Source organism: Pongo abelii, chromosome 21 (assembly GCF_028885655.2).
Source record: "Pongo abelii isolate AG06213 chromosome 21, NHGRI_mPonAbe1-v2.0_pri, whole genome shotgun sequence".
Taxonomy (NCBI): domain Eukaryota; kingdom Metazoa; phylum Chordata; class Mammalia; order Primates; family Hominidae; genus Pongo; species Pongo abelii.
The window spans coordinates 31,432,103-31,457,667 of NC_072006.2; the positions used below are offsets into that span (position 1 = coordinate 31,432,103).

General features: G+C 38.2%; 1 protein-coding gene across 5 annotated transcripts in view; it reads left to right on the forward strand.

Moving 5' to 3' along the window:
- Window positions 1-25,565, forward strand: part of RNF24 (ring finger protein 24) — a 99,564-nt gene that overhangs the window by 27,666 nt on the left and 46,333 nt on the right. For 3 of the 5 annotated variants that reach the window (XM_054542054.2, XM_024239079.3, XM_024239078.3), the window contains exon 2: window positions 20,237-20,305. The exons of the other annotated variants lie outside the window; for them this stretch is intronic. In XM_054542054.2, the coding sequence (XP_054398029.1) occupies window positions 20,250-20,305 (56 nt within the window). In that variant the 5' untranslated portion in view covers window positions 20,237-20,249. The remainder of the gene's footprint in view (window positions 1-20,236; window positions 20,306-25,565) is intronic. 5 annotated transcript variants of the gene reach the window in all.

Sequence of the window (25,565 nt, forward strand, 5' to 3'; positions counted from 1 at the left end):
ACTATATGCCAGGCACACCCCAGAGGTGGATGTGGGTAACTCTCCCTATATTATAGATGGGGCTTTGAGACTTGCCTACAAGTCTTAGTGGTGGGGCGTGGCTAAACTCAACTCTGCAAGGTTAATGCCTCTGCTATGCCATCTTTCATGGAACCCACTTAGTGCCATGCAGCTTTCTCTAATTTGCTCTCAGTTCCTGGCTATGAATTGCTAAACTATCAGTGACATTGTTTTCTCTCACTTTTAAGGCTGTACAATGAAAGAATCTTCCATTTTTCATTTGTTAGCTTGTTGCTGTTTTACCACTCTAGAAGTGCTTGTGGTTTACCAAACTTCTTTATTTCACTTTTAGTACGTGCAGTTTATGCCTTCTAGTCTTTTGTCTTCAGGGATTCTAAACTCCTGTAGGAATTCTGATACCTTTTTGGGTAACTAAGAATTCACCATTAAAGTCCTGGAATTAATGTGCTCAATCTAGAATCCTCAAGAATAAGAAGTGAGCTGTCCAGGTTTATAGAGAACCCTGTTGACACTTTTCCCAGAGTAGCTTCAACAGGGTCCAAAGACTCTTCACCTTTCCCAGGGGTTTGGGTTTGAATTAGGATCACTGACAGCTCAGCAACTTTATGCTACCAATTAGAAAAGGAGATCACTATGTAGAGAAAATTTAGTGCCTTCTAATCACCTTTGTATACTTGAATTTAGTTATTAATTTACCCTGTCTGTAGAATGAACAAACTCAACTCCTTTAATTTAAAACAAATTAAATAACTCTTTAATGACTGCTCCATTAAACAGAGTTGTATTGATTTCTATCTGTTATACTCCAGAGGTAGGTGTTTTAACCCTGTGCTTTTCCAGGGAGTTATAACTGACTGTTGATGGACAGGTGTCACAAATACAACTGATATATTCAGATTGTCACAGCCAATTCCTACCTTTATTTAAAGAGTGACTTTCTTTTTTGTATCTTTAGGGCCACTCTGGCTCTTTATTTCAGGATGTTTTCTTGATTGTCTCATAGACCTAGCAATTCCCAAAGCAGGTTTTTAATATTCAGTGCTGTTTTGAGAAGTGCCATGACATTTTCAGAATAAAATGAACATTGATTAATTTTAATTTAAAAGACACAGTTCTTTGTCACAGATTGGAGGAGACTAAAGAGATACAACTAAATGCAATGTGGGATCCTAGAACAGAAAAAGAATATTAGTGGGAAAGCTGGCGAAAATTGCATAAAGTCTGTATTTTAGTTAATAGGATTATATCTGTTGATTTCCTGTCTTTCTACTATCCTTATGTAAGATTTTAACATTTGGGGAAACTAGGCGAAGGGTATTTGGGAACTCTTGCAACTTTTCTATAAATCAAAAATTATTTCAAAATAAAAAGTTTAAAAATATATACTTTGTTGCCAGTTATTTAGGAATTATGGTGTGGGCCTTTCTGGAGGCTCTCTAAGGCAATGAAGATGATCCAAGATGCATCAGCCTACTAACTGCCCACAGGAACCAACGACGGAAATTGTTTTTACTTGTGTATCCATTCTAACCCTACAGTACAGTCCAGGCTTATCAAGGTCCATGGAAGGCAGCAGGTTCTCATGGGAAGAGTAAGAGGTTTGAATTCAGATATGTGGCCAGGAGTGGTGGCTCACGCCTGTAATCCCAGCACTTTGGGAGGCTGAGTTAGGCGGATCACTTGAGGTCAGGAGTTTGAGACCAGCCTGGCCAACATGGTGAAACCCCGTCTCTACTAAAAATACAAAACTTAGCTGGGTGTGGTGACGGGCTCCTGTAATCCAGCTACTCGGGAGGCTGAGGCAGGAAAATCACTTGAATGTGGGAGGTGGAGGTTGCAGTGAGCCGAGATCGGGCCACTGCACTCCAGCCTGGGTAGTAGAGTGAGACTCTGCCTCAAAAAAAAAAAAAAAGAAAAAAAGATGTGAGTTTCAGTTTCTTCTACCACTCACTAGTGGTTTCAGTTTGAGCAGCCAGCTTGACTTTTCTGAGTCTCAGTTTTTCATCTGAATACTGGGGAGCATAATATCTATCCCATAGTGATTATAAGGATTAAATAATATATATACATCCTAGTCACAAACTCTAAAGCACAATGTAAATTGTTCATTTTGATTAATATCCAAATTAATCACTTGGAAAAAAAACCTTCTCCAGTTTCAGGGATTATACATCAAGCTAGCTCTTTTTAGGTAATTTTTCATAGATTAATTGTATTGCTACATTGGATGTAATCAAAATCCATAGATGATATATTTACAATTGTGCTTATAACATTTTTATTATTAACAATCCATTTGAACCTAAACCAATGTGACAAAGAAACAAAGTAGTAAGCTGAACACTGTAGTCTATTTAATACAAAGATTTACTTGCATATTATTTTGACTTATTTAAGCCAATGTGTAGCCTTTTTGCTTTGGAAATTATGACACTAGGAAGAGAATTTCAAATATGAAAATCCCAAATCTGTCAGTTTCCATGAAATTTAAAGCCAAAGTCATTAATGGAATCCATGGAGCTATTTTCAAGGGAGACCCTAGAGAGATACAATGTCCAGTCTACCAATTGTACAAGACTTACACCCTTGTAGTTTGTTTGCAGAAGTAAATTATTCTATAACTAATTGAAAACAAGGAGCTTATTCAAAATACTGAAGTGTACAAATGAACAACAACAACAACAACAACAAAAGACAAAATACTGAAGTGCTACCAGGTACCTGTGATGAAATTTTATATTTCTTATTTTACATCCGAGTTTGTAATCTATGTTACAAACTTACATCTAAAGTTTATTCTAAGTCCGTATTTCATGTGGCTTCATGCTCTGATTCTGCCTGGTAAAGTGCTGCAGTGTGGTTTCAACCAGATTGTAATTATTCTTCTTCCTGTATGTTGATATAGCTGCTTTACTAAAGCAGCCTCACATAGCTCAATCAGAGTTTTCTCCAAAAATGTCAGTCTAAAGCCAAAACCAAAAGAGATCAAAGACATGGAAGATTTCCTAGTGAAGTCAGAGCTGCTCATCAGTAGTGCTTACCTTTGAATAAAGAGAAATACTTTAAAAAGCTAACTGTTATTGAGTGGGTAAAGTAATGAGTAAGATCTCTGTTATCCTCAAGGAGTATTATATTGCTACACTGGATGTAATCAATGTAGTATTACAGGATTACAATCAATGTAATTCTGCACTCAAGGAGTACATTTTCCAACTCAGTAAAAAGTAGTGTATTAGCGAGTATAGATGGAAATTCCGTGTGTGTGTGTGTGCGTGTGTGTGTATATAGCCACACATATTCTATTCATGAAACAGCAATCTCATTAGATTAAGACAATAATGTGCATTATTCATGTTATTTTACTGTCATTCTAGAGATATTAGACAACTGAGAAGAAACAATTTATATATAATTATAAATGAATAATTAAAATGATCATTAAATGATTACCTTATCTAAGCAAATGCTGATTTAAGACAGATAGCTATAGGATATTTGTGAAGTATCTAATTATCCTTGTGATAATTTTACCTTACTACATTTATCCAGAAAAAGCCAGGATTTTCAACTAAGTCTTTTAAATAAGAATCAAGGTTTTTAAATTTCTATGAATCTTTACAAACAACTGGGACAATTTTCTTTAAAAATAGCTTCTTAAGGCATGAAGCAGTGGCTCACGCCTGTAATCCCAGTTACTTTGGGAAACCTAGGCAAGCGGATCATGAGGTCAGGAGATCGAGACCATCCTGGCTAACATGGTGAAATCCCATCTCTACTAAAAATACAAAAAATTAGCTGGGCATGGTGGCACATGCCGGTAGTCCCAGCTACTTGGGAGGCTGAGGCAGGAGAATCACTTGAACCAGGTAGGTGGAGGTTGCAGTAAGCCAAGATGGCACCACTGCATTCCAGCCTAGGCGACAGAGCGAGACTCCATCTCAAAAAAAAAAAAAAAAGAGTTGTTTAAAAAATAAATAAAAATAAAAATAGCTTCTTCCAATTCCATTTACAATTAAATTTTTTATTCTCCTTAATAGGTAACATTAACCTATACTAGCAACAAAATACTAAAGATATTATAAACAGTTATTCAGTGAAGTCATTCTCCTTCCAGCCCTGTCAGAGGCTCAATCACTGATAACCAGTTTTTTATATATTTTTCTAGAGACCTTTTTAGACATATACAAAGCTAGCTTCTCTTTTCTTTTTATATCAAAGGTGATATGCCACATGCACTGTCCTGTATGTTGTTTTTTTGTTTTGTTTTGTTTTTTACTTAGCAATGTTATCATGGAACTGTGCCAAATATACATTTTTTTTTTAATTTTTAGAGACAGGATCTTGCTCTGTCATCTTGGCTGGGATGCGGTGATGTGATCATAGCTTGCTGTAGTCTCGAACCTTGTGTCACAGATGATCCTCTAACCTCAGCCTCCTGAGTAGCTGGGACTACAAGCATGTGCCACCATGCCCAGCTAATTAAAAAAATATATATGTATATATATACTTTTTTATATATACATATATATAAAAATACATATATATATATATATATATATATATATATACATATATATATACTATAATTTTTTTAACTGTGTTGGCCCAGGCTGGTCTCTAACTCCTGGCCTCAAGCAGTCCTCCCACCTTGGCCTCCCAAAGTGCTGAGATTACAGGTGTGAGCCACCATGACTGACCTGGTATCATTCTTTAACAACTGTAAAACATTAGATTGTGATGATATTCTATGACTTAACCAATTACATATTTAGGTTGCTTCCAACCTTTTGCTTTTATAAACAAGGTTGTGTGAAGAGCCTGGTACAAATGTGTCTTTGAGTATGCATGCAAGTACATCTGAAAGATAAATTCCTAAATGTGGAATTGCTGGGTCAATAGGTAAGCGCATGTATAATTTTGCCGAGTTGCTCTTGTGGAAGCCAATAATTCCACTGATAATGTGTGAGAGTACTTTTTCCCCCAGGCAGAAAGTTTCTGTGGATTTTTTTGTGGGATGTTTCTGGGTTTTGCTTAGAAAGGCCTTCCCCATTTTGAGATTATTTTTAAAATTCTTTGATATCTTTTAATATTTTCATAATTTCATTTTTTATATTTAAACCTTAGGTACAGCTCAGATATATTTTAATACAAAGAATAAGGCTATCTTAATTTTTTTTCTCAACTGGCTACCTAATTGTCCCAATATCATTTGTGAATAATCCATCTCTCTCTCTCTCTCTAATGGGAAATGTCAGCTTTATGATTCCTATATTAATTTGGACTATTCTTTAACTTTCTTGTATCCACCGGCATAGGCTAGGTTATGTTGTGGTAACAAACAACCTCAAAATCTTAATGGCTTATAACAAGAATTTTCCTTCCTTTTGGTACATGTTCATCAAGAGTTAGCTGAGAGCTCTACTCCATGTCTTCTCACTCAAAAACTAATGGAGTTGCCACCATCTTGAACATTACCAGCTTTCCTGACTAAGGGAAAGAGGGGCCTGGAGACTCTCACACCATCAATAAAATGTTCAGCCTGAAAGAGATATACATCAGTTCCCTTCACAGCTTGCTAACAAGTTTTAGTCACATGACCCTACCCACAACAAAACTGCAGGAAAATACAGTCATACATGTGTGCAGAAGGAAGATGGAAAGCTGAAAATATTTGGTAAACAGCAACTGTCGTACCTCTATTCTGTCCTGTTCATCTGTCAATTCAAGTGTCAGCAGCACAGGTTTTTCTTTATTTTTTTTTTTTTTTTTGAGACGGAGTCTCGCTCTGTCGCCCAGGCTGGAGTGCAGTGGCGCGATCTCGGCTCACTGCAAGCTCCGCCTCCAGGGTTCACGCCATTCTCCTGCCTCAGCCTCCAGAGTACCTGGGGACTACAGGCGCCCGCCACCACGCCAGGCTAATTTTTTGTATTTTTAGTAGAGACGGGGTTTTACCGTGTTAGCCAGGATGGTCTCGATCTCCTGACCTCGTGATCCACCTGCCTCGGCCTCCTAAAGTGCTGGGATTACAGGCGTGAGCCACCGCGCCCTGCCAGGTTTTTCTTTTTTAGAATATTTCTGGCTGTGCTTTCATTTTCATTTTTACTTTTAAACTAGAATTAGCCTTTTTACCACTCTTGTCCTCTCAGAAAAGACAAACCCTGTCAGTTTTTTTGAATTGTATCTGCATTAAATTGATAGATTTAAGGAAAATTGACATCTTTATAATATTTAGAGTCTTTACAACCAAGAAGAGGATATTTTAGTTATTCACATCTTCTTTTGTGTCTTTTATATTTTCTTAATACAGATTGCATGTATTTATTAGTAAGTATTCTTTTTGTTCTTTTAATAAGATTCTTTTTTATTTTACCATCACCTGCAAATAATCATTTTAATTTCTTCTTTACAATCAGGTTGGTTTTCTTGAAGGATTAGAAAAGATACAGCCATTTTCAGATAACATTATTATCCAAAATATTTTTCAAAAAATTTCATATGGGCCTGGTGCTGTGGCTCACACTTGTAATCCCAGCACTTTCTGAGGTCAAGGCAGGAGAATCCCTTGAGCTCAGGAATTCCAGACCAGCCTGGGCAAAATAGCAAGACCCCATCTCTATAAAAATAAAAAAATTAGCTGGACTTCATGGTCCATGCCTATAGTTGCAGCTCCTGGGGAGGCTAAGGCAGAAGGATTGCTTGAGCCCAGGAGGTTGAGGCTGCAGTGATCTGTGATTGCACCTCTGCATTCCAGCCTGGGCCACAGAGCAAGACCATGTCTCAAAAAAAAAAAAAAAGAGTTCTTTTCATGATCCATCTCTATATTAATTCCAGTGAATAAGTAGGTTAACATTAATGATAAGTGCTGTTTATTCCAGCTACTGGACACACCAATTTTTTTTTATTTTTTATTTTATTTTATTTTGAGACAAGATCATTCTCTGTCACCCAGGCTGGAGTGCAGTGGCATGATCACGGGTCACTGCAGCATTGACCTCCTGGGCTCAAGCAACCTTCTCACCTCAGCCTCCTGAGTATCTGGGACCACAGGTGCATATCATCACACCTGGCTAATTTTTAAATTTTTTTGTAGAGACGGGGTCTTGCCATGTTGTCCAGTCTGGTCTTGAACTCCTGGGCCTAAGCTATCCTCTCACCGTGGCCTCTCAGAGTGCTGGGATTATAGGCATGAGCGACCACGCCTACCCAGCCTGAAACACCAAAAAAAATTTTTTTTTTATTTTAAGGTGCTGCTGCTGCTGCTGAAGATGAAGATGCTTATATATGTGATTAGTTACCTATACATCTGGAAAATTTTTGTTTAATTTCCCTAATTTACATCATCTCTACCTATGCTTGCTTGTGTTTTTCTCATATATCTAGCCAGCCTCTTAAGAGTGAATACTCTCTAGTTTACTGTAAATTACTGCCTGCAGTGAAAACTCTTTAAATTATGTCCCCACTCATCCCCTTCCAAGAGTCCAGTACAATCACAGAAGAGACTGAGCTCTTTAAATATTATGAGAATCTCAGAACCTCTGTTCATGTGGCTCATCAAATCCTCTATTATGGGATTCTTTTCATGGAAACACCAAATTTTTAAGAATCATATTTGTTTTGTGCTCTGCAGATATCTGTTATGCTGCCCTAATAGAACCAGGAGCTAATGAGTCTTTAATGTAGACTAAAAATTGGCTCTGAGTAAAGAGGCTCACAGGCCCATTCATCAAACTTGAGAGAGATTTAAAATTAAACATCTGCAGATAATTAGAGGATAGTTTTGAGTGCCAAAATGAGGCATTGCTGTCCTGTTGCGTTTTGATTTTTCTCACAGCAGAAAAAAACATGTTTTCTTGGGAACTAAATCAGCTTTTTTCTAAAATTAAGTAGTTATGGTATTACCCCTAGAGTTTATTTCATGTTGAGATGGGAACCACTCATTGCTTCGTATTTCTTTTCACACACCTTTGTGTAATTACGATGTAAATTTCAACCTGAGAGTATTTTCTTCTTTTATAACTTGTCTTCTATTTCACTCTCCTTCTGTCTCTGCATCACTCTGTGTTGTTTCCCCCTAACCCATATTCCTAAGAGTGCTGCCATCAGTTAATCAAAAAACAATGAATCATGTAGAAGTCAATAGTTAAATGTTGATTAGCAGATTCTTTGTAAAAGTATAGGGCTGGGAGTTGTGGCTTACGCCTGTAATCCCAATGCTTTAGGAAGCCAGGGTAAGAGGATCCCTTGACCCTAGGAGTTTGAGGCTGTAGTGAGCTATGATCATGCTACTGCAATCCAGCTTGGGTGATGGAGCAAGACTCTGCCTCTTTTAAAAAAAGGAAAAAAAGGCCAAGGTGGGCGGATCACGAGATCAGGAGATCAAGACCATCCTGGCTAACACCGTGAAACCCCATCTCTACTAAAAATACAAAAAAATTAGCTGGGCATGGTGGCACACGCCTGTAGTCCCAGCTACTCAGGAGGCTAAGGCAGGAAAATTTGCTTGAACCCGAGAGGCCAAGGCTGCAGTGAGCCAAGATTGTGCCACTGCACTCTAGCCTGGGCGACAGAGTGAGACTCTGTCTCAAAAAAAAAAAATTACACTGCATGCACATTCATGCCTGGAATACAGATGTCAGGAGGGAATTTGAGTTCTACTGAATCTAAGGCACAAAAACAGAAGAAGAAAGGCGCTGGGCATGGTGGCTCATGCCTCTGATCCCAACACTTTGGGAGGCCAAGGCAGGGAGGATCACTTGAGGCCAGGAGTTCAAGACCAACCTGGGCAACATGGTTAAACCCCGTCTCTACAAAAAATAAATTCAAAAAATAGCTGAGTATGGTGACATGTGCCTGTAGTCCCAGCCACTCGGGAAGCTAAGGCAGGAGGATCCCTTGAGCTCAGGAGGTCGAGGCTGCAGTGAGGTATGATTGCACTACTGCACCCAATCCAAGCGACAGAGTGAGGAGGGAGGGAGGAAGGGAGGAAGGAGGCAAGGAGGAAAAGGAAGGAAGGAGGAAAGGGAAGGAAGAAAGAAAAGAATTAAATCCATACCTGTGAAAAGAACAGTTAAAAAAAAAAGGGAACGTGAGACATCAAATTCTTGTTTGCCCTCAAAGTGAAGTCTTATAAAGATCTAATAGAATGATTTACATTGAAAATAGATTTCATCATTACATAAAAATGGAGAAAATGGCCGGGCATGGTGGCTCACTCTTGTAATCCCAGCACTTTGGGAGGCCAAGGCCTGAGGTCGGGAGTTCGAGACCAGCCTCAAACTGTCTTCGAGGAGAAACCAGAACTCTACTAGGAAAAACCCCATCTCTACTAAAAATACAAAATTAGCCGGGCGTGGTGGCACATGCCTATAATCTCAGCTACTCAGGAGGCTGAGGTAGGAGAATTCGCTTGAACCCAGGAGGCTAAGGTTGGGGTGAGCCAAGATCGTGCCATTGCACTCCAGCCTGGGCAACAAGACCGAAACTGCATCTCACAAAAAAAAAAAAAAAAAAAAAAAAATTACTAGGAATATGGCAGAGTAAAAATAGACTCACAAAATAACAGACATCTGAATTTTTAAAAAATATTCAAGTAGACAGACTTCAATTATGGTAAACAAAGATAGCACCTCAGGCTGGATTTTAGAACTGTGGAACAGCAGCAAAGAGAAAAGCTGTGCACAAACCCAGAGAAAACAATGGTAGCAGAAGAAACAGAAAAAATCCAAACTGTGAAGAAATTGGAATTGTCAGTAACAGGGCTGGAAAGGATAAAAAACACAAAGGCTATTAAAAGGAACTGATCAGGGAAAAAAAAATAAGTAAATTAAATGTGAGGCATGGTGCCACACATCTGTAGGCCCAGCTACTCCGGAGGCTGAAGCAGGAGGATTGCTGGTGTTCAGGAGTTCAAGTCCAGCCAAGGCAACATAGTGAGACCCTTTCTCAAACAAATATATACATCTGGTTAGAATTAGATGAAAAAAAGCTAAAACATTGCGATGAAACATATTTTAAAATTACAACATCCTTTGATGAAAAAATGGAATCAAAATAATGAGGTAGCCAGTAAAATTAAGGCTAAATGGAAAGATCCCGATTAAAACATAGATGGAATAGACAAATTGATTATGGCAATTCCAATAAACCTAGTTTGTTGTTGTTGTTCCCCCAACTGTCCTTTAAATAACGGGAAGGAGTATAAATAGGAGGAAGCCTCAGAAAAGGAAACATTAAAGAAGTTACTGTAGAAAAATAGACTTTTGCCTACAGACTGAGAGGTTTCAGAGTTACTTATTTCCAGATTTGGTACTTAAAGACAAAATACCCAGATACCTACTTGTCGGTTTCTTAAAACTAGAAAGAAGTTTTCTGGTGTATACTGAGATTTGAAAGAAAAAATAAAAAGCTTGAAAGAAAGAAGAGTTATCCTCTGAAGAATAAAAAATAAGTATAACCTCAAGCTTTAAACTCAAACAGTAGAGAGAAGATACTCTTAGAAAAATATTTATGGAACACCAGCCATTTCTTGCCTAGCTGTCTGCCTTTTGAAGATGAAAGATTTTTGAACCCTGATCTCTTTTTCCCTGGTGGAACCCTGATGTCTATTTCAAATAATTAAGTTTACAGATTATAAAAGACTGGGAATACAGAGGGAGACCTTTGAAATATGAGTTGTAGAGACTGGAGCACCTTAAAGGAAGTGAGGCAGTGGTATCATTCAGGAGGGCCAGCTTAGGTGCTGAGGTTCAAAACCTCTCAGTGCAGGATATCCACCGGAGGTGCTCCATTACAGTGTCTGGTCCTCAAATATCCAGAAATGCAGCCTTGCCAGGGATGACTAGGTCCTGGGAAAATCTTGCTAACCAAAGCTCACAAGAGGCCATAAAGATACTCAATGAAGAAGTGAATTACTTCTAATTTGCAAAAGTTTTCTTTTCCTTTTTTTTTTTTTTTTTTTTTTTTTAAGAGGGTCTAGCTCTGTTGCCGAAACTGGAGCGCAGTGGTATGATCTGGTCATAACTCACTGCAGACTCCAATTCCTGGGCTCAAGCAGTCTTCCCACCTCAGCCTCTTGAGTAGCTAGGACTACAGGTGTACCCCACCTTGCGTGGGTCTTGCTATATTGCTCAGCCTGGTTTCAAACTCCCAGGCTCAAGTTGTCTTCCTACCCTAGCCTCCCAAAGCACTGGGATTACTGGCATGAGCCACTGTGTCCAGCCTTTTTCACCTTTGTTTTTGTTTTTTTTTTTTTTTTTGAGACCAAGTCTCACTCTGTCACCCAGGCTGGAGTGCAGTGGCGCGATCTCGGCTCACTGCAACCTCCACCTCCTGGGTTCAAGCGATTCTTCTGCCTCAGCCTCCCAAGTAGTTGGGACTACAGGTGCACATCACCATGCTCAGCTAATTTTTGTATTTTTAATAGAGACAGGGTTTCACCATGTTGGCCAGGCTGGTCTCAAACACCTGACCTCAGGTGATCTGCCCACCTCGGCCTCCCAAAGTGCTGGGATTACAGGTGTGAGCCATGACGCCTGGCTGATATGTATTTTTATAATTATTTTAGGTGGTATATAAATAAAAAGATTACACAGAAAGTCACTATGTTTAGTTGTCTTGGTGTATATTTTGCAGCTAGTTTTTCTTGGAGTGCTCACTGCTCCAAGCTGGGTATTCTGTGGGTGCTTTATTAAGATTTATTTATATGGCAGTTAGTTGCACCTGCACTAAAATTTTTTCTAGGTTAGGCTGCAAAATAAATACACAAAGAAGTAGCTTTTTTAAATGCTAGGAATAACCAGTTTAGAAAATATAAAGGAAAAAAGACCCCATTTATAATACGTATAGAGAAATACATATATGGTAACTAGGGATAAACTAAAGTCCAAAACCTGTATGAATAAGCTATACAAATCTACTGAAAGTAGTAAAATAAAACTAGAATAAATGAAAAGACATACCTTGTGCCTGGATGTAAAGACCTCCCTTAGTCCATTTGTGCTGCCATAATAGAATACTACAGACTGAGAAATTTATAATGAACAGGAATTTGTTTCTCACAGTTCTAGAAGCCAAGAAGTTCAAGATCAAGCTACTGGCATCGGGCAAGGTACCTGCTGCATCATAACATGGTGGAAGGCATCACACTGCAGAAGGGCAAAGATGGGAGAAAGGGAAAGACAGAGAGAAACAAACACAAAAGGGGTCCGAACTCTTCCTTTTGTAAGGAACCCACTTCCTTGGTAATGGCATTAATCCATTCATGAAGATAGATCCCTCATAGCCTAATCACCTATTAAAGGTCTCACTTTGTTTGTAGAGACAGGGTCTCACTCTGTCACATAGGCTGGATGGAGTACATTGGCACAATCACAGCTCAATGCAGCCTTGACCTCCCAGGCCTAAGCAGTCCTTCCACCTCAACATCCCAAGTAGCTGGGACCACAGGCATGTGCCGCACACCTGGCTACTGATTTTTTTAATTTTGCAGAGACAGGGTCTCCCTATGTTGCCCAGGCTAGTCAGGGACTCTTGGGCTCAAGGGATCCTCCCGCCTTGGCCTCCCAAAGTGCTGGGATTATAGGTGTGAGCCACTGCAGCAGGCTCCCACCTCTTTTTTTTTTTTTTTTTTTTTGAGACAGAGTCTCACCCTGTTGCCTAGGCTGGAGTGCAAAATGGCACGATCTCGGCTCACTGCAACCTCTACCTCCTGGGTTCAGGCGATTGTCCTGCCTCAACCTCCCGAGTAGCTGGGATTACAGGCACGCACCACCACGCCCGGCTAATTTTTTGTATCTTTAGTAGAGACGGGGTTTCACCATGTTGGCCAGGCTGCTCTTGAACTCCTGACCTCATGATCTGCCCGCCTCGGCCTCCCAAAGTGCTGGGATTACAGACATGAGCCACTGCGCCTAGCCCTCTACCTCTTAATACTGTTAAAATGGTTATTAGGTTTCAAGATGAGTTTGGGAGGGGACAGATATTCAAACCATAGCAAGACCCATTCTCCCCAAAATAAGCTATAAATTTAATGTACTTTCAATTAACTTCACAATAGCATTTATTTATTTATTTATTTATTGTGAGAAAGAGAGACACGAGGTCTCACCCTGTTGCCCAGGCTGGAGTGCAGTGGTACGATTAGCACTCACTGCTCCTGGGCTCAGGTGATCCTCCCACCTCAGCCTACTAAGTAGCTGGGACCATAGGCATGCACCACCATACCCAGCTAATTTTTATATTTTTCGTAGAGACGGTGTTTTACCTGTTGTCCAGGCTGATCTTGAACTCCTGAGCTCAAGTGATCTGCCCACCTCTGCCTCCCCAAGTGCTGGGATTACAGGTGTGAGTTAGTGTGCCTGGCCCAATAGAATATTTTAAAGACTTGTTTAGCTGAAAAAAAGATTATGTAAGAATAGCCTTGAAAATATTAAAGAGGAAGAGTAGTGATGAAAATATTGCCTTAGCATATATGAATTAGTGGTATGCTAATTCATATGTAATGTATGTATGTAAAAATACAAAAAAATTAGCTGGGCATGGTGGTGCATGCCTATAGTGCCGGCTACTCGGGAGGCTGAGGCAGGAGAATCGATTGAACCTGGGAGGTGGAGGTTGCAATCAGCCAAGTTGGCGCCACTGCACTCCAGCCTGGAGACGGAGCGAGACTCTGTCTCAAAAAAAAAAAAAAAAAGTGACTCCAAAAAAGGTAGAACTTTAAGACAGTGGAGAAAGAATTTTATAAATGCTGTTGGAATAGTTGACTAAATTGGAAAAACCATTTTAGGTCTTTTTTCCATGCCATAAACTCAAGATGGATTAAACATTTAAATTTAAGGCATAAAACTATGCAAATAAAAGAGAATATAAGTGGGTATTTCTGTCATCTGATGTGGGGAAACCAAAGATAGAAATCGTAAAGCAGGGGCACAAACTTAGTGCCAACAGAAGCCAGGCAGGAAATTGAATCAGCCAAATACACTTGGTAGAAGGCAAAATCATGAAACCATCAATTTCTTTTCTTTTTTTTTTTTTTGATAGAGGTAGAAATATTTACATTGAGGAAAATAACAGCCCAAGCACAAGTGGCAACCTACATTTGGTCCAGAATTAGGAAGTGATAAGGAGTGGTAGAAATGGTGACAAATGGCAATTCTGTTGACATAGGGCCAGGCACACTTACACTGTAACCCATAAGCATTCAGCGCCACCCCCTCCCCCCTGCCCCCCCAGCACACACACAAATTGTGCAACAGCATGGCAGCCTGGGAGCAGAGGCCACTCAGCTCCAGGCTGTTTTTGCCATGCAAGAATGGAGCCCAGGGTTATTAGATCTGACCTTTTTCTGTATAGAGCTGGAAATTGCTAATTTTATGTTAAATCTCCCAAATCTAAATTATCTCAATCTTTAAAATTTTGTATAGGCCAAACAAAATACTTGTTCAGGGTAGATTCAGTCCAGAGGCCTTGAGTTTATGAACTCTGCTGTAAAGTTGTGGTTTTAGTTTCAGGATTATGCTTACACCTTTAAATGAGTTGGGATGCTTTCCATCATTTTTTTGTATACTCTGAATCAGTTTACAGTAGTTCCCCCTTATTTTCAGTTTCGCTTTCTGCAGTTTCAGTTACCCATGGTCAACTGTAGTCTGAAAATATTAAATGGAAAATTCCCAAAACAATTTGTAAGTTTTAGATTGTTCACCATTCTGAGTAGTGTAATGAAATCTCAAGCTGTCGTGCTCACTGCATCTCACCCAGGACGTGAATCATCCCCTGCCCAGTGTCTGCATGCTGTGTACACTACCTGCCCATTAGGGTCTTGGTTATCAGTTCAAAAAAACAGAGGACTCGGTACTATCCAGGTTTTCAGGCATCCAATGGGGATCTGTGAACATATCCACTGTCAATAAGCAGGGACTACTGTACATAGCAGACTACTTACTTATCTATGCAAGTTTAGCGAGTTCTACCTTCATTGCCATTGGGGTCTGAAGCCTTTTTTGTGAAGACATTTCTATATTTTCAAGTTTTCTTCTTGAGCCAGTTTTGGTTATATTCCTATAAAATCTATTCTAGATTTTAAAATTAATACTCAAATTATCTCATGGATTTTTTAGATCTCTGCATAAGAATTTTTTTTATCTGTCTCATTCTTAGTGTTTTGGTTAGTTGATTTCAATTCCTTTCATTGTTTTGTTTTAAATCATACATTTTTGTTTGACCTTTATTAATTCCTTCTTCTGGCTTATTTTGTTTGATCTGTTCTTTTTCTGCTTTCCAGAATTGAATTCTTGTGTCCATTTATTTTCATTATTCTTTTTTAGATTGATAATACAATCAGTTACACTTATACACTTACACAGTAGCCTGTAAGAATACTTTTCCCACGTTGAAGGTTATGGATTTTTCCCTCAGTATGAGACTTTTTTCCCACAATGTGATTAACTTCTAAATGGTCTGTGATTTGTCTTAGTTACTTACTAGACAGAAGTCATTTTATTTTATTTTATTTTATTTATTTTTTTGAGGTGGAGTTTCACTCTTGTCACCTAGGTTGGAGGGCAATGGCATAATCTCTGCTCACTGCAACCTCTGCTTCCCGGGTTCAAGGGATTCTCCTGCCTCAGCCTCCTGAGTAGCTGGGATTATAGGCACCCACCACCACACCCAGCTAATTTTTGTATTTTTAGTAGAGATGGGGTTTCACCATGTTGGCCAGGCTCGTCTTGAACTCCTGACCTCAGGTGATCCACCCACCTCGGCCTCCCAAAGTGCTGGGATTACAGGCGTGAGTCACCGCACCCAGCCAATATATATATTATTTGTTCATGGTATTGTTTATATCCTCTTTTTTGTTATATCTCATTTGGAGATTAATATTTCTATCACTATAAAACATCATTGTTCATATAGCTTTTTTGCTTTTATTTCTACTTTTTAAAAAATAATTAGCACTCCTGCTTGCTTTCTTATAATATTTGCCTGCTATATTTTTATTTTCTTATTGCATCCCCCATTTAAAAATATCTTAGAATCATTTAAAGTGTTTTCTTATAATATAGCTGAATATTGTTCTTATGTAATTTTAGAGTCTTTTTTGATTAAAGCATAGCTGTACATATTTTGGGCGCACACGATACTTTGATGCATGTGTACGATGTATAATGATTAAATCATGGTAATTGAGATATCAGCTCAAATATTTTTCTCTGTGTTGGGAATATTGCAAATTCATCTCTTCTAGCTATTTTGAAATATACATTAATTTTTTTTGACTTTTAAAATTTAGTTTTCTTGGCTGGGCGTGGTGGCTCGTGTCTGTAATCCCAGCACTTTGGGAGGCCAAGGTGGGCGGATCACAAGGTCAGGACTTCAAGACCAGCCTGGCCAACAGGGCGAAACCCTGTCTCTACTAAAAATACAAAAATTCTACTCAGGCTGCGGTGAGCTGACATCGCGCCACTGCACTCTAGCCTGGGCGAGAGAGTGAGACTCCATCTCAAAAAAAAAAAAAAAATTAGTTTTCTTCATTTCATAGTGTTTGGAATACAACAAAGTATTAACTACAGTTTCTCTATTGCACTGTAAAATACTAGAACTTATTCTTTGTATCTAACTGTGTTTTTGTACCCGTTAACCAGCTTCTCCTCATCCTAGAGTCTTTCTGGGGTTTTTTGTGTGTGTGCCAAATCATGGAAGCTAGGGCCTTTTTTTTTTTGTTTTTTTTTTTTGTTTTTGAGATGGAGTCTCGCCCTGTCGCCCAGGCTGGAGTGCAGTGGCGCAATCTCTGCTCGCTGCAAGCTCTGCCTCTGGGTTCATGCCATTCTCCTGCCTCAGCCTCCCGAGTGGCTGGGACTACAGGCGCCCGCCACCACATCCGGCTAATTTTTTGTATTTTTAGTAGAGACGGGGTTTCACCGTGTTAGCCAGGATGGTCTCGATCTCCTGACCTCGTGATCTGCCTGCCTCGGCCTCCCAAAGTGCTGGGATTACAGGCGTGAGCCACCACACCTGGCCTAGAGCCTTTTTAAATAGGATTTAAACCATTTATTTTTCTCATGATTTTTCATTTTGTTCCTACCATTTTATTTTATATTTCTATAATTTGCTTTCTTATGACTCCCCTTCTTCCCCTTTTTACCCTATATTTTGCTGAAGTTATCCAGGTTTCTTTGCTGCTTTCTCCTCTCTGCTAGTCATGAAAATTACACATACTGTTTGTGGCTCCCTACATTTTAAAACACGTATTTAGACTTACACTTCCGTAACAACTTTTTAAATTAAGTAGTTATAGCTTTTCAAAATAAAACTATTAGCACAACTTAACTTTCTTCTCCCCGTTCCATCTTCCATGCTTTGCTGAAATAATCTGAAGCCTTAATCTAGATTACTATGGGGGATTTTAATTAGTGGAATGATTACATACCTATATAGAGAGAAAGAAGTGTACTTGAATGTCTGAAAACGTCTTTTTCCTTCTTTCTTTTTTTTCTATACAAATGAAAGATAGTTTGGCTGAATAAACAGTTCTAATATCACAGTTCTTTTCCATCAGACCTGTATAGATGTTGCTTCATTGTATATTTTTTAATTAAAATTTTTATTTTGACTTAATTGTAGACTCACGTGCAGCTGTAATAAACAGTACAGAAAGATCCTATGTACTCTTTTCACAATTTCCTGTAATGATAACATCTTGTAAAACTATAGTATAATATCATAACCAGGATATTAATTTTGATACAGTCAACATACAGAAGGTTTCCATCATATCAGGGATTTCTTACAGTACATCAAGATAAGTGTACTTATACAGTATGTAACCTGGGATTGGCTTTTTTCATTCACCATAATAATCTGGAAAGTGACTCTGATTATTGCATCTATCAATAGTTTGTTTCTTTTTATTGCTGAGTGGCATTTGACGATGTGCATACCTCAAATTTGTTTAATCATTCACCCATTGAATGATATTTGGGTTGTTTCTAATTTTAGACCATTACAGATAAAGCTGCTATGAACATGTGTTGAGGTTTGTATGTGAACATAGGTTTTTATTTCCCTGGAATAAATGCCCAGGAGTGCAGCTGCTGAGTTGTATGGCAGTTGAATGTTTAATTTTACAAGAAACTGACAAACTATTTTCCAGAGTGGCTATACCATATTATATTCCCACCAACAAGATAAAGTGCTCTAGTTTCTCTGCATTCTTGCCAGCATTTGGTGTTGTTACAATTTTTTATTTTAGCAATTCTGATAGGTATAATTTAGTAATTTCTCATTGTGGCTTTAATTTCTATTTCCCTAATAGCTAATGATTTTGAACATACGTTTATGTACTTATTTACCATCTGTATATTCCCTTTGGTGAAATGTCTCTTTTGCCCATTTTCTAATTGAATTGTTTCCTAGGGCTGCCTTAACAACGTGCCATAAACTGGGTGGCTTAAAACAACAGAAAATCTATTGTCTCACAATTCTGGGGTTTAGAAGTCTGAAATCAAGATGTTGGTGGCCGGGCACAGTGGCTCACACCTGTAATCCCAACACTTTGGGAAGCCAAGGTGGGCAGATCACTTGAGTCCGGGAGTTCAAGACCAGCCTGACCAACATGGTGAAACCGCATCTCTACTAAAAATGCAAAAATTAACAGAGCATGGTGGTGCGCTCCTGTAGTCCCAGCTACTAGGGAGGCTGAGGCAGGAGAATCACTTGCAAAAAAAAAAAAAAAAAAAAAAAAAAATAGCAAGGTTGTTCCTTCTGAGGGCTCTGAGAAAGGATTTGTTCATGCCTCTCTTCTGATGACAGCCAGCAATCCTTCAGTCTCTGCTTCTTATATCACTCAGCATTCTCTCCTCCTGTATCTCTCTCTCTGTATCTCTTTTCCTCTTCTTATAAAGACACCAGTCATATTGGATTACTCTAGTATAACTTTAACTTCTTAATTACATCTTAATTAATTACATCTTCAACAAACCTATTTTCAAATAAAGTCACATTTAGAGGTACTGGGAGTTATATCTTCACCATATCTTTTTGAGAACACAATTCAACCCATAACTGGTTGTTTTTTTACTATTGAGTTTTGTGTTTAGATATTAGCCCTTTATCAGGTGTATGGTTTGCAAATATTTTTTTCCTAGTCTTTAGTTTCTTTCTTCATCCTCTTGACAGAGTCTTTCAAGGCAAAAAAAAAATTTCATTTCAATGAAGTCCAGTGTATCAATTTTTCCTTTTATACTCCTTGCTTTTGGTGTCAAGTCTGGAACTTTTTGCCTAATCCTAGATCCCAAATATCTTCTCTTAGGTTTTTTGTAACTGTATCATTGTTTTGCATTTTAAGTTTAAGTTCATGATCCACTTTGAGTTGTTTTTTTGTGTGTGAGGTTAAGATCGATTCAATTTTTTTGCCTATGGATGTCCCATTGTTCCAGCACTAATTGTTGAAAAGACCATATACTCTCTCCATTGAGAAAGGATTGCACATTTCTCAAAAATCATTTATGCTTATTTGTGTGGATCTATTTCTGGGTTCTTCATTTTGTTCCATTGACTTATGTGTCTATCCTTTTGCTAAAACCAATCAATGTCTTGATTAGGCTATGATGAGTCCTTACATTGAATAGACTGATTCCTCTCCCTTTAGTCTTCTTTTTTTCAAAATTGCTTTAGCTGTTTTATTTCCTTGTCTTTCTTTCTGTCTGCATTTGTTAAACTTGTCTATATCTACAAAAAAAAATTTGCTGGGATTTTTATAGGAATTATGTTAAACCTATATATCAATTTGGAGAGAATATCTTTCCTATGCTGAGTCTTCAAATCCATGAACACAGTATGTCTCTGCATTTATTTAGATCTTACTTGATTCCTCTAATCAGCATTTTGTCATTTTTAGCATATAAGTCCTGTACATATCTAATGTCTTATTAAATTTAATTCTTTGTATTTCTTTTTTTGAACAATTGTAAATGTCATTGTATTTATAATTTCAGTGTTCATATGTTCATTGCTAATTTATAAAAATACAGTTGATTTTTATATGTGTATCTGGTATCCTGCAACCTTGCTGAACTCATTTATTAGTTTTAGAAATTTTTTTGAAGATTCTTTGGGATTTTGTTGTTGTAGATGTTGATGTTGGCAAATAGGCTCAGTTTAATTTCTTCCTTTCTGATGTGTATGCCTTTTATTCCCTTTTCTACCTTATTGCACTGGCTAGAACTTCCAGCACTATGTTGAATAAGAGTGGTGAGAGCAGATATCCTGCCTTGTTCCCGGTCTTAGGGGGGTAAGTATTCAGTCTTTCACAATTAAGAATAATATTAGCTGTACAGTTTTTGTTGTTATTGTTTGGTTGGTTTTGCCGGTTTGTTTTTTGTAGATGCTTTTTTAACATGTTGAAGAAGTTCTCTTCCATTTCTGTTTCGGGGATTTTTTTAATTTCTGGGTGCTGATGTTTGTGAAATGTGTTTTTTTTTAATCAGTTAATATGATCATGTGATTTTTCTTCTTTAGCCATTTAATAGGGGTAGATAACATTGATTTTTTTTTTTTTTAATATTAAGCCAGCCCTGCATCTCTTGAATAAACCTTACTTGGTCATGGTGTTGTAAAATTCTATTTACATATTGCCAAATTCTACTTGCTAATATTTTGTTAAGAATTTTTCTGTCTGTATTTGCCAGACACTGTCTTTATCTGGTTTTGCTATCAAGGTCGCATTGGCTTCAAAAAATGCCTTGAGAAATGTTCCCTCCCATTCTCTGAAAAAGATTGTCAAGGATTTGTGCTCATTCTTATTTAAACTTTTGGTAGAATTCTCTGGTAAAAGCCTCTTGGCCTGGAGCTTTCTTTTTTGTGAATTTTTAAATGACTAATTCGGTTTCTTTGATAGTTATAAAACTGTTCACATTATCTATTTTATATTGGGTGAGTTTTTGTAGTTTGTATTTTTTGAGGAATTGGTCTGTTTTATTTATGTTACTAAATTTATGTCTGTATATGTGTGTATACCCCTCTTTTGATGTCTGCAGTGTCTGTAGTGATCTCTCCTATTTAATTGTTGATATAGGTAATTTGTGTCTTCTCTTTTTTGTCATTCTTCCTAGAGATTTATCAGTGTTACTGATCATTTCAAAGAAAAGACTCAGCTTTTTGTTTCATTGATTTTTCTCTATTGTTTTCCTATTCTCAATTTAATTGGTTTCTGTTCTTTAATTTTTTTTTTCCTGATTAACTTGCCCTTTTTCTGGGTTCTTGATGTAGGAGTTTAGATTATTGATTTGAGATTTTTTATTTTCTTAAGTGTGCATTTAGTACCATGAATTGCCCACTCAGCACTACTTTACCTATGTCTCTCAAATTTTGATATGTTGTATTTTCATTTTCTTTTTTTTTTATTTTGAGATGGAGTTTCACATGTGTCACCCAGGCTGGAGTGCAGTGGCACAATCTCAGCTCACTGCAACCTCCACCTCCTGGGTTCGGTCAATTCTTCTGCCTCAGCCTCCCGAGTAGCTGGGATTACAGGCACCTGCCACCACACCCAGCTAATTTTTGTGTTTTTAGTAGAGACGGGATTTTACCATGTTGGCTAGGCTGGTCTCAAACTCCTAACCTCAGGTGATCCACCCACCTCGGCCTCCCAAAGTGCTGAGATTACAGGCATGAGCCACGCCGCCTGGCCCTTTTTTTTTTAAACTGAGACAGAGTCTCACTCTGTCGCCCAGGTTGGAGTGCAGTGGCGCGATCTCGGCTCACTGCAGTCTCCGCCGCCAGGGTTCAAGCGATCCTCATGCCTTAGCCTCCTGAGTAACTGGGACTACAGGCGCGTGCCACCATGCCCGGCTAATTTTTTTGTATTTTTAGTAGAGATGGGGTTTCACCATGTTGGCCAGTCTGGTCTTGAACTCCTGACCTCAGGTGATCTGCCCGCCTCGGCCCCCCACAGTGCTGGGATTATAAGCGTTAGCCACCACACCTAGCCTGTATTTTCATTTTCAGTCAATTCAGTGTATTTTTAAAAATTTCTTTTAAGACCTCTTTTTGACTTATAGATTATTTAGTAGTGTGTTGATTAGTTTCTAAGTGTTTGGATATTTTCTTGCTACCTTTCTGTTATAAATGTCTAGTTTGATTCAACTATGTCCAGTAACACACTCTATATGACTTCAATTTTTGAAAGTTTGTTTGAGATTTGTTTTATGACCAGGGATGTGGTCTGTCCTGGTGTAGGTGCCATGGGTATTTGAAAAGAATGTATATTTTGCTGTTGCTAGGTAGAGTGCTCTATATATTTTGAGTAGATCCTGTTGTCTAATTGTGTTGTTGAATTTTTCTTTATCCTTGCTGGTTTTCTATCTAGTTGTTTCATCAGTTGTTGGAAGAAGGTTTTGAAGTATTTGAGTATAATTATAGATTTGTTTATATCTCCTTTCAGTTCAGTCAGTTTTTCCTTCACGTTTTGCAGCTCCGTTGTTTTGTGTGTGCACATTTAAGATTGCTATGTATTTTTAGTGGGTTGACCATTTTATCATTACGTAATGTTTCTTTCTCTCTCTGGTAATTTTATTTGCTCTGAAATCTGCTTTGATGTTAATATAGCCACTCCTACTTTCTTTTGATTAGTGCTTGCATTACATATCTTTTTCCATCCTTTTCAACATGCATGTATCATTATTTTTAAAGTGAGTTTCAGGTAGACAGCATATTATTGGGTGATGTTTTTTAATTCATTCTGCCAGTCTCTGTGTTTTAATTGGCATATTTAAATCATTTATACTTAAGCTTGCCATTTTAAACTTTGTTTTCTATTTGTTTTCACTAGTTTTTATTTCTGTTACTTGAGTAATTTTTTGAAGTCCTTTTTGATTTTTTGTAGTGTTTTGAGTGTATGTCTTTGTATAGTTTTGTTACTGATTGCTGTAGGCATTGTATTATATATGCAGTCTACTAGTATACTTTACCAGTTCAGACTAGAAATGTTACCTCCTTTTATGTCCCTTTATCCTCCCTTATTTTTATTATGCTCATCTTAAATATTTCCTCTGAATACATTTAGAACCAGGTTGGACAATTATAATTTTTCTTCAACCATTGAATATAATTTAGAAAACTCAAGAGAAGGAAGTTTATTGTATTTACCCTTATATTTGTTTACCATGTTGTTTCTTCGTTCTTGATGCTCCAAGGTTCCTTTTCTTACCATTTCCTTTCTGTTAAGACAGCTTCCTTTAGTCACTCTTCAAGAGTAGGTCTACTAGCAACAAATCCCCTTTGTTTTCCTTCATGTGAGGCTGTCTTGATTTCCTGTTTCATTCCTGAAGGATATTTTTGCTGGATGTAGGATTTTGGGTTGATGGCTCTTTTCTTTCAGCACTTGAAAAATGTGTTCCTTCCTTTTGGCCTCTATTGTTTCTGATGAGAAATCTGTGTGTCTTTCATATTATTTCCCCCAATGGTATCTCCTTAGTTGCTTTCAAGATTTTTTAGTGTTGTTTTAACTCAATTACCTCTGCAAAGAAAAAAAAGATTTTGTCGTTGTTGTTGTTTTAGTTTTCAGAAGTTTGACTACGATGTGTCTTGTTGTAGATTTCTTTGGGTTTATTCTCTTTGGAGTTTGTTCAGCTTCTTAAATCTGTACATAAGTGTACAGATTCCTCAGCTTGCCGAGTAGCTGGGATTACAGGTGCCCACCACCATGCCTGGATAATTTTTGTATTTTTAGTAGAGACAGGGTTTCACCATGTTTGCCAGGCTGGTCTCGAACTCCTGACCTGAAGTGATCCATCCACCTTGGCCTCCCAAAGTGCTGGGATTACAGGCGTGAGTTACCGTGCCTGGCCCTAGTTCACTTATGCTTTCCCCTTTCTTCTCCATTCTGCTGTTGAGCCCATCGCTTAGTTTTAGTTTTTTTATTTCGATTATTATGTTTTTCAGTTCTATAATTTCCATTTTGTTCCGCTTTATATCTTCTGTTTCTTTGCTGAGAGTTTCAGTGTTTTCACTTGTTTCAAGCATGTTCATAAATGCTTGCTTAAACAATTTGATCATGGCTACTTTAAAATCTTTGTCAGATAATTTTAACATTTTTGTCATTGGTATTAGCATCTGTTAATTATCATTTCTTATTTGATTTGTGATCTTCCTAGTCTTGGTATGATGAGTAATTTTTAGTTGAAGCCTGGACATTTTGTGTATTATGTTATGAGACTCTGGATTTTATTTAAACCCGCTGTGTTAACTGGCTTCCTCTGACACCACTCTGACAGTGAAACGGTGGGTTGTAATGCTGCTTCATTAATGCCAGGTAGAGGTAGAAGTCCAGGTTCCCTATTCAGCCTTTATTGACATGGGGGGCGGGGATGGGGCAGGAATAGGAGTTCCAGCTCTCAACTAGGCTTTCACTGATACTTCTTTGGCTGGAACAGGTAGGAGTGCTTGTTGCCACTTGGTGGTGGTAAAATCCTGATTCTTCACTAGATCCTCCTCTGTCATCACCCCATTGAGGAGGAGTATAGTCACTTTGTTACTGCTGGATAGGGGTAGAAGTCAGGGTCTACATGTAGTCTCTACTGATATCACTGAGGTGGAGCCTCATTTTCACCATGTTGCGTAAAAATTCCAGCTGGCCAACATGGTGAAACTCTGTCTCTACTAAAAATACAAAAATCAGCTGGGCATGGTGGTGGGCGCCTGTAGTCCCAGCTACTTGGGAGGCTGAGGCAGGACAATCACTTGAACCCGGAAGGCAGAGGTTGCAGTGAGCCAAGATCACACCACTGCACTCCAGCCTGGTGACAGAGCGAGACACCATCTCAAAAAAAAAAAAAAACAAAAAAAAACAAAAAACAGATTTCAGCTTCCTACTTGGCCTTTTCTAACACTATCCCAGCAAGATGGCTGGGAGCATCTTGTTATATCCTGGCAAGAGTGAAAATCTAGGCTCTGCCTTCAGCCTTTGCTGGCATGTCTATGGGGGTGTGGCCATAGTTTTTTCTGGGTTGTTTAGCTGAAGTAGGGCAATTCTTGTTTAAAAGCTTTCAGTCTTGTTAGACTACTCCTTTTGTGATCCTTTGGCTAGAGAGAACAGGTTCATTAGGGCTTTTTTGTTTGTTTTCACCTGTTGGCATTCTTGTTTGCCAACTTTGCCAGCTCTAAGTCTGGGATATAGGAGACAAAAACAAAGCCCAGAGAACTCGTTAACATGCGGTTCCTTGGGTCCCCAGGTCCCTAGTTAGTGTGCTACCTTCTGTCCAACTTAATGTCCATGGTTTTTAGTTATATTTAGCTGGATAAATAGGGAAATGTATGTCTATGCCATCTTTCTGGAGTCAGAAGTCTACCTGACTGTCTTTTAATGGAGATACAGACAGTGATTCCATTATCTTTTATTGTTGCATTTTAGTTAATAATGAAAACTAACGTTTCTCAAGTACACAGTATGTGCCCAGGTACTGTTCTAAGTGCTTTTCGTGTGTTGAGTCATTTAATTCCCTTAAAACTTTATGAAATAGTTACTAGTATTATTCTGTCTTATCAGATAAGGA